The sequence below is a fragment of the Canis lupus genome, chromosome 17 (assembly GCF_011100685.1).
Source record: "Canis lupus familiaris isolate Mischka breed German Shepherd chromosome 17, alternate assembly UU_Cfam_GSD_1.0, whole genome shotgun sequence".
Taxonomy (NCBI): Eukaryota; Metazoa; Chordata; class Mammalia; order Carnivora; family Canidae; genus Canis; species Canis lupus.
Window position 1 is genome coordinate 61,853,783 of NC_049238.1, and position 9,517 is coordinate 61,863,299.

The window sequence follows — 9,517 nt, forward strand, 5'->3', positions numbered from 1 at the left end:
ACATTTAGGTTGTTTCTAGTTTTGGGCTATTATTATTAAAGCTTCTATGAACATTCATATAAAATCTTTATATGGAGCAGAATTGCTGGGTGATACAGTCAGGTATATTTATTTAATCTTATAAGAAATTGCTATACTATTTTCCAAAGTGACTATGTCATTTTATTTTTCCACTTGTATCCACACTTGTTGTTGCCAGTATTTTTACTTTTGGCCATTCTAATGATGGATGTGTAGTAGTGTCTCATTATGTTTTTTAAATTTATTTATTTATTTATTTATTTATTTATTTATTTATTTATTTATCTTTTTCTCATTATGTTTTAACTTGCATTTCCTTAATGCTTAATGACATCATGCATCTTTTCATGTGCTTGTTGGCCATATGTTCATTTTTTTGTTGTTGTTGAAGTGTTCATCAGATCTTTTGTTCGTTCTTAAATTGAATTGTCTTTTTTTAAATATTTTATTTATTTATTCATGAGAGACACACAGAGAGAGAGAAACAGAGACATAGGCAGAGGGAGAAGCAGGCTCCCCACAAGCAGCCTGATGTGGGACTCGATCCTGAACTGGGATCACACTCTGAGCCAAAGGCAGATGCCCTACTGCTGAGCCACCCAGGTGGCGTCCCTTGAGTTGTTTGTCTTATCCTTAGATTTTAAAATTCTTTATATATTCTGGGTTATTTGTGAAGGGCAGGACCTTGGAAAAGAGCTTTTTGAGTTAGTTTCTAGTCTGACCATCTATGTGTGAGAAGTGAAATCAAGGAGAGATGAGACAGACCTCAGTATTTGATTATTAATATTTATTATCAATTTTAATGCAATCCAGTTATTGGAATCCAAAGACTTCAAACAAATATATTATAGTCAAACCAAGGAACTATATAGCAGTGGCAGATAGTCTTGCTTTCCATCTGGGCATAAATGATATTTTCCTGTTTGGAAAGACCAGTGAACTACAAAAGTAGGTTGGAGACATTGTATTTTCATGCTATTGCTCTTCCTTTTTAAACCTGGGGCAAATTCTTAGGAGTAGAGGGCAAGAACATTCTTGCTGAAACCAAGTTAGAGTCTACATTTGGATCCTTTAATCTCAAAAGGGTCCATCCCTGATCTTTAAGAAAGAATGCTTTCACTAGTGGCAAGGGAGAAGCTCCAGGTGCCACTTTTTAAATGCAATTTGTTAACTTACTGATTAAAGATTTACCCAAGAATAAGGTATTGGTGGTTTTGATAAGTAAAGAAACAACTGATGCTGCATTTTTGCTTTTAGAATATTCTTCATTCTTTCACCATCCAATGTGGGAGATACCAAAATTATGGTCCATGTTGCTATAAGAGAGGCTTTGGCTCCAGAACTGGTAATGCATTTCTAACACTTTGTTCTTTAGACTTTAGATGAAAGTTTGGCTTTGATAATATAAATGAGTAATGAGTTCTCAAAAAGATACCTTGACTAAACCCCATGCTCCTCATATGCTTTGTATGTTTTTTCAAAGTTACTCCCACACGTAATTTGTTTAACTCAATATTTCTTAACAAAGTGCCCATATACCCTACATTCTTCTGAGGGAACCTTAATAACAAGGAATAGAGTACATGTTTAGAAGAAGAAATATATATACCCACTCTTAAAATAAGTTTTATAATGAATTGCTTATCTATATTCATTTTGTATTTTCTTAAATGGATACTTAAATTAATTTCACTTCTATTTATTATTCATCCTTAGAATTGGCACCGCTGCTCTTGGACATATTCATAGAGTGGCATGCTGCTAAGGACACTGTGGGAACTTGGGCAAGTACTTTTCCCTCCACTGTTATCCCCTTGTCTCTTATAACAATAGTCATCTTGTTTATTACCCTCCTTGCAAATTAACAATGTATTGGTAGTGTTGGATCTAGACTGTCCATATGAGGGTGTAAACTGCCCAAAGCCACAACTTGAGGAACTTTCTACTTTTCTATAACTGCTTCTTGATTGCCCTTCATTACAATTTGAATGTATACAACCAGATTCCAATGGACCTTGGCTCCATCCTTGGCTTTGTTTCCTACATGTTCTTGACTGTCCATGAATACTCTCATATCCATCATGCCCCTTATCTGATAGGCCATAACTCCTACCTCTTTCTTTTTGGCCACACTCTGACCATTCCTGGCTGTTTCTTCTTGATTGATTAGGGACTAAGCCCATTTTGGGTCTACTACACTCATTATGAGTTCCACTTGAACTTGACCTACATCTCCCTTGTATTTCATGTTGCTCATAGTTAGAACACAGGCCAGATCCAGAACCACATTGTCCTGAGCTAGATGAGTGGCATGAACCAGATCTGTACTGTTCAGAGCCAGAATATTGACCAGATCCAGAACCATGTTGTCCAGAGGTAGATGATTGACATGAACCATACCCATATTGTTCAGAGCTAGAACACTGACCAAATCTAGAACCACACTGCTCAGAGCTAGCTGAGTGACACGGGCCAGACCCATATTGTTCAGAACTAGAACATTGACCTGAGCTAGATACATGTCGGCTATGGCTAGAAGATCTACTTGATCCAGACTCGTGTTGACCATAGCTAGAAGACTGACCTAATCCAGACCCATGTTGCCCAGAACCTGAAGACTGACCTGAGCCAGACTCATGATAACCATATCTAGAGGACTGACCTGAGCCAGATCTGTTTTGGCCATAGCTAGGAGACTGGCCTGATCCAGATGCATGTTGACCACAGCTTGATGTCTGTCTTGAAGCAGAACCATATTGTCCATAGCTAGAGGATTGATTTGAGCCAGACCCATACTGACCATGGCCAGAAGAATGTCCTGATCCAGACCTATGCTGAGTATAGCTAGAAGATTGACCTGATCCAGACCCATGATGCCCAAAGCCAGAAGACTGACCTGACCTAGACCCATGTTGGCCATAACTAGCGGGCTGACTGGATCCAGATTCATGTTGCCCCAAACCAGAAGATTGACCTGAGCCAAAGCCATGTTGGCCATAACTAGAAGACTGACTGGATCTAGACCCATGTTGTCCAAAGCCAGAAGACTGACCTGATCCAGACCCATGTTGTCCAAAGCCAGAAGACTGACCTGAGCCAGACTCATGTTGGCCATAACTAGAAGACTGACTGGTTCCAGACCCATGTTGCCCAAAGCCAGAAGACTGGCCTGATCCAAACCTATGTTGACCAAAGCCAGAAGACTGACCAGATCCAGACCCATGTTGGCCATAACTAGAAGACTGACTGGTTCCAGACCCATGTTGCCCAAAGCCAGAAGACTGGCCTGATCCAAACCTATGTTGACCAAAGCCAGAAGACTGACCAGATCCAGACCCATGTTGGCCATAACTAGAAGACTGACTGGTTCCAGACCCATGTTGCCCAAAGCCAGAAGACTGGCCTGATCCAAACCTATGTTGACCAAAGCCAGAAGACTGACCAGATCCAGACCCATGTTGGCCATAACTAGAAGACTGACTGGTTCCAGACCCATGTTGCCCAAAGCCAGAAGACTGGCCTGATCCAAACCTATGTTGACCAAAGCCAGAAGACTGACCAGATCCAGTCCCATGTTGCCCAAAGCTAGAGGACTGGCCTGATCTAGATGCATGTTGAGCACTGTTTGATGACTGTCCAAAAGCAGAACCATGTTGTCCATAGCTAGAGGATTGACCTGAGCTAGACTCATGTTGCCCAAAGCCAGAAGACTGACCTGATCTAGACCCATGTTGGCCATAACTAGAAGACTGACTGGATCCAGACCCATGTTGCCCAAAACCAGAAGATTGGCCTGATCCAAACTTGTGTTGACCAAAGCCAGAAGACTGACCAGATACAGACTCATGGTAACCATATCTAGAGGATTGACCTGATCCAGATCCTTGTTGACCACAGCTTGATGTCTGTCCAGAAGCATAGCCATGTTGTCCATAGCTAGAGGATTGACCATATCCAGATTCGTTCTGTCCAGAGCTTGATGATTGACCTAAGCCAGATCCCTGCTCAGTGCCAGAAGACTCTCCTGAGCTAGACTCATGTTGCCCAAAGCCAGAAGACTGACTTGATCCAGACCCATGGTGACCATATCTAGAGGACTGACCTGAGCCAGATCTATATTGTCCATAGCCAGAAGACTGGCCTGATCCAGACCCATGATGACTGTATCTAGAAGACTGACCTGAGCCAGATCTGTTTTGGCCATAGCTAGGAGGCTGGCCTGATCCAGATCCATGTTGACCACAGCTTGATGTCTGTCCTGAAGCAGAACCATATTGTCCATAGCTAGAGGATTGACCTGACCCAGACCCATACTGACCATGGCCAGAAGAATGTCCTGATCCAGACCTATGCTGAGTATAGCTAGAAGATTGACCTGATCCAGACCCATGATGCCCAAAGCCAGAAGACTGACTAGATCCAGACTCATGATAACTGTATCTAGAAGATTGACTTGATCCAGATCCTTGTTGACCACAGCTTGATGACTGCCCAGAAGCAGAGCCATGTTGTCCATAGCTAGAGGATTGACCATATCTAGATTCATGCTGTCTAGATCTTGATGATTGACCTAAGCCAGATCCCTGCTCAGTGCCAGAAGACTCTCCTGAGCTAGACTCATGTTGCCCAAAGCCAGAAGACTGACTTGATCCAGACCCATGGTGACCATATCTAGAGGACTGACCTGAGCCAGATCTATATTGTCCATAGCCAGAAGACTGGCCTGATCCGGACCCATGATGACCATATCTAGAGGCCTGACCTGAGCTAGATCTGTGTTGTCCATAGCCAGAAAACTGGCCTGATCCAGACCTATGTTGGCTATGGCTAGAAGACTGAGCTGATCCTGACTCATGTTGCCCAAAACCAGAAGACTGGCATGCTCCAGATCCATGTTGTCTGTGGCCAGAAGATTGACTTGAGCCAGACCTATGTTGTCCATAGCTAGAAGACTCTCTTGAGCCAGACCCATGTAGGCTGTGGCCAGAAGATTGACTTGAGCCAGACCTATGTCGTCCATAATTAGAAGACTCTTGTGAGCTAGACCCATGTTGGCTGTGCCTAGAAGACTGACTTAAGCCAGATCCATAGTGTCCCCAACTTGATGACTGTCTTGAAGTAGAACTATTTGGTCCGTAACTAGAAGATTGACCTAAGCCAGACCCATGTTGTCCAAAGCCAGAAGACTGACATGATCCAGATCCATGTTGTCCACAGCTTGATGATTCACCTAAACTAGATCCTGAACTAGACTCATGGTATTTCTGACTAGAAGACTGATTAGAACCAGGTCCATATTTTCCATAATTAGAGGACTGGCCTGACCCAGAGACATGATTTTGTCTTCGACAATTCCCTGAATGACCATCTGAGTTGGATTCATGATATTTTTGCCTAGAAGAATTATTGGAGCCAGAATCATATTGTTTATAGCTAGAAAGCTCTCCAGATCCAGACTCTTCATGGCTACAGTTAGAAGACTGTCCTGAGCCAGACCCATGGTGACCAGAGGCAGAGGACTGATCTGAGCCAGATCTATGCTTTTGTCTTCCATAACCTTCTGATTGATGACCAGTCCTCTGGGTAGAGGACTCATAGGAACTTGATTGATTTTTGCCTTTGCTTATGGACAGGCCTGATTCAGACACATATCCCTCATAGCTTGAAGACTCTTTTGATTCAGAACCATATTTTTGTTGTCTACTAAGTCCTGATTGACCACTTGAATTGGATCTATATTGCCTCTGACCAGAAGATGGACTCCCAGACCTCTCTTGCTGATGAGAGCCATGCTTGTTTGTCTTACAATCTTTTAAATGGCCTGAACTTGTCTCTGTCCTTCTTTCCCCAGAGCTTTGCCTGTGTTCTGAACTAGACAAGCCTCCTTGATGCTCCATTCTTCTGTAGCTGGACCTAGGCCTGTATTTAATGCTTCTCCTGGAGCCCCTGGAATAGGAATTATTCTCTCCTGTACTTGACCTTGAATGAAATTGTATTTTGTCCTCCTCTTCTGTTTCACTTTGTTCCTCTTGGTGCTGGTGCTGATGGTCTCTCTGCTTTGACCCTGAAGCATGGCAATAATCTTTGCCGATGATCTTATTGCAAGCCTGAGCCAGTTTGAATATCATCAGAAGATACTCAATGAAATTCACTTTCTTGTCATGATCTTGATCCAGATTTTGCATGATGATATCTACAGTGTCTGGATCATCTGGATTCTGTAGAGGAACAAGGTAGAAGTGGCAACTATGTCACTGTAGACTACATACCCAGCTAACCATTTGAAAGAAGACTGTAGAAATGTGAATGTTTGGCTTACTTAGGTGGAGCTCAACCACCTAGTTCTTTAGACAGGACTGCTCTATCCTGAGCAAAAAGAAAGAAAGGAATATGTAATGAACAATATAGTGAGGAATTGCTAGAAGATGCAACTGGAAGATGTTAGGGAATAAGGAAATTGATTATATTTTGCATGAAATGGTCAAATATGAATGATTAGCTAATTTATAAATAGGAATTTTAAAAAATGAAAAAAGTGTAGGTCAAATATGAATGATTAACATAATTGCATATGACCTTTATTTGCCCAGCTATTAATTCATTAATTCATTTAGCAAAGATTTATTGTGCACCTACTATCTGCTTAACATTGAGTTAGGTGCAGAGGATAAAGCAGTGAACACATTTGTTTTCTGACAAAATGGAAGTTAAAGTTTCGTGGCCCAGACACACAAACTTAAAATTACAGTGTATTGTGATAATGTTTCTGAAAACAAGAGAACCAGTAGGGGGTCAAGGAAGGTTAATGAGAGGAAGTGATGTTTTTTGAAGTATGGATTGGACTTTGCCAAATTAAGGGGTAGGAAAGGAGGGAGGGCAGCCCGGGTGGCTCAGTGGTTTAGCACTGCCTTCAGCCCAGTGCCTGATCCTGGAGACCGGGGATCGAGTCCCATGTCAGGCTCCTTGCATGGAGCCTGCTTCTCCTTCTGCCTGTGTCTCTGTCTCTATCTCTCTCTCTTGTGTGTCTCTCATGAATAAATAAATAAAATCTTTAAAAGAAAAAAAAAAGGAAAGGAGGGAAAGGGGCAAAATGTTGTCCAGGCAGAGGGAACAATTTGAATAAAGCTGAAGGTCAGAGGATGCATGGCTTATATGAGGAACTGAAAGAAATTCAGGATTGTTAAATTTTGAGGCTCCATAATCAAGAGATATTGCTAGAGAAACAGATCAGATTATGCCTTCTAAGTTGTGTGAAGAACTTTGAACTTTATTTTTTTAAAAGATTTTAAAAATTTATTCATTCATTAGAGAGAGAGAGGCAGAGACACAAGCAGAGGGAGAAGCAGGCTCCATGCCCGGAGCCCGATGCGGGACTCGATCCCAGGTCTCCAGGATCAAGCTCTGGGCTGAAGGCGGTGCTAAAAAACGCTGAGCCACCCAGGCTGCCCCTGAACTTTATTTTTAAAAGCTGTGAGCATTTGGGGCACCTGCGTGGTTCAGTTGGTTAAGCATCTGATTCTTGGTTTCCGTTCAGGTCATGATCTCAGGGTTGTGAGATGGAGCTTAGCATTGGGATCTGTACCAGACATTTGAAGGATTTTGAATTAAGTTGTGATATGATTAGATTTGCACTTGCAGCTGAGATTAGAAGTAGAAAAAGGTCGTCTGAGCCAGAGGACTAGCCACACTGATGGAAAGAAATGGCTGTTTTGAGACTATTGATGAATTAGACGGAGGGTAGAGGGTGGAGTTACTTGCTGAGATAAGTGGAACCAGATTTCTGTCTTGGGCAAATAGAGGATAGAGTTTAGAAGGAAAATGGTTTCATATATGACACATTGAATTACACCCTTAGGAATCCAAATAAGAAATATTTAGTAAGAAGCTGGATATAATGAATTGATGATCCAAGAGCTAGATCTAAGTTCCCAAATATTTATTTTTGGAGCTGACATTTTAAGATGGTGGTCACCATGTTTTATAAATTAGGAGTAAGATGCTAAGTTCCTGAACTCAGAGGCCTTGTGATATCACAATCTCAGAAATGAGCAGTGGTCAGGACATTCTGGACTAAAGAATGACAGAAAAAGGGAAAAAGATACATTTTACCTATCTTTTTTCTGAGAACCATCTTAGTTTTTTATTCCTTAAGAATTACTTACATAGATAGAATATTATATAATTTATGCATTTTGTCTATTCAGTAGGATCACTTCCCTTGGTCATATTTTGGAAATCATGTGGGTCAACTTTAGATCATATTTCAAGCCTTTACCAAAACCTATTCTCTATCACCAAGTAGAGAGAGTCCTGTAGGAGTTTGACAGATGTGACAAAAAGGCAGGAAGGAGTGAAGAAGAGAATTGCAGCTGTCTTCCATCCTGACCTGGAGTTCTTACCTTCAGAATTTGATGAAACTCATTTTCTAAAAGCTCTTTCAGTTCTTCCTTGTTCAACATGTCACACTCCCCATCCTGGGTGGCATATTGGTAGAAAACATCAATGACAGTGACGATACTTTGTAGGAGTTTAGACATTTTTTTTTTTTTGTAAATTTAACCTAAAGGAAAAAAAAAAGGAGAGAGACCCACCTCTTATTATTCCTTTCTCTTGCTTAAATACATAAATAGTTCCAATCATTTGTGATATTAGTTCAGAATTAATGGGGCATAATTAATTTCATATTTTTGAAATCAAGAACCAATCCAGAGTTGAAAGTCTTGTTCAAGCCATGTAGCAAGAGAGTGATGAAATTAGGAACAGAATCAATATCTCTTATTTTCATTCCTGAATGAATGTAGGAGCAATGACTTTCTGTTTTGAGCTCCATGCCTCACCAGGGGTAATTTTATGAGCATTGTCCTGGAGCTAGAGAAATCCTGGGTGTGCCAATCCACCCACTTCCTCAATTCTTCTCTAGGTGCCAACCATCACTGAGGAGGGACAGGTCCATCATGCACATGGTATGCCTGACTCCAACCAAGGGATGCTAGTCGTGAAGCTAGACCCTTAAAATTTGTAGGCCAGAGAAAGTACACAAAATGAGCAATTACAGGCCTAGGTGTTATGGAGCTGGAGGCAGCTGCTATCAGGCCTGCTTCTGTTGTTGTTGTTGTTGTTGTTTTTTTTTTTTCATTCTCTAAATAGGGACTAACTCTCAGGCTTTACTGATTACATAACAGAGAAAAAACTCAGTAGTCCAGCAACCTACCTAATGATAATTAGAGCCCTGTGATCTTTGAGGAAGTGATCCTGAAGAAAGATGGTACCATCATTCCAAGTCATCTCTGTATTTTCCTTCTCAATAAAGTTAAAATTATATCAAAGTCCCCAAGGTACATTAAAAAGAAACTTGTATCCAGTGCCTCTTTGCCTTAGAGCACATGCTGGATCCTCATGATTTATAGTCCAAAGTACTCCTGTTCACTTACCTAGTACACCAGAGGAACAAGTAGGATGGAGATTGGAAGAGCTTACAGGGTGCTGCTACCTGGGG

The 9,517-nt window shown here is 41.4% G+C and overlaps 1 protein-coding gene across 1 annotated transcript; it reads right to left on the bottom strand.

The window, feature by feature from the left end:
- Nucleotides 1–787: 787 nt before the first annotated feature.
- On the bottom strand, nucleotides 788–9,517 carry LOC119863999 (hornerin-like). Its single transcript, XM_038562285.1, has 3 exons — nucleotides 9,453–9,517; nucleotides 8,421–8,581; nucleotides 788–6,239 (listed from the first exon to the last, which is right to left on the bottom strand). Exons 2-3 carry the CDS (start codon nucleotides 8,556–8,558, stop codon nucleotides 1,734–1,736), a joined length of 4,644 nt encoding a protein of 1,547 aa, XP_038418213.1. The 5' UTR covers nucleotides 8,559–8,581; nucleotides 9,453–9,517; the 3' UTR covers nucleotides 788–1,733.

Coding starts and splice junctions, on each gene's coding strand:
- LOC119863999 (XM_038562285.1), bottom strand. CDS start 8,558: ATGTCTAAACTCCTACAAAGTATCGTCACTGTCATTGATGTTTTCTAC. Junction 6,240..8,420: donor AGTTTCATCAAATTCTGAAG/GTAAGAACTCCA, acceptor GTTCCTCTACAG/AATCCAGATGATCCAGACAC.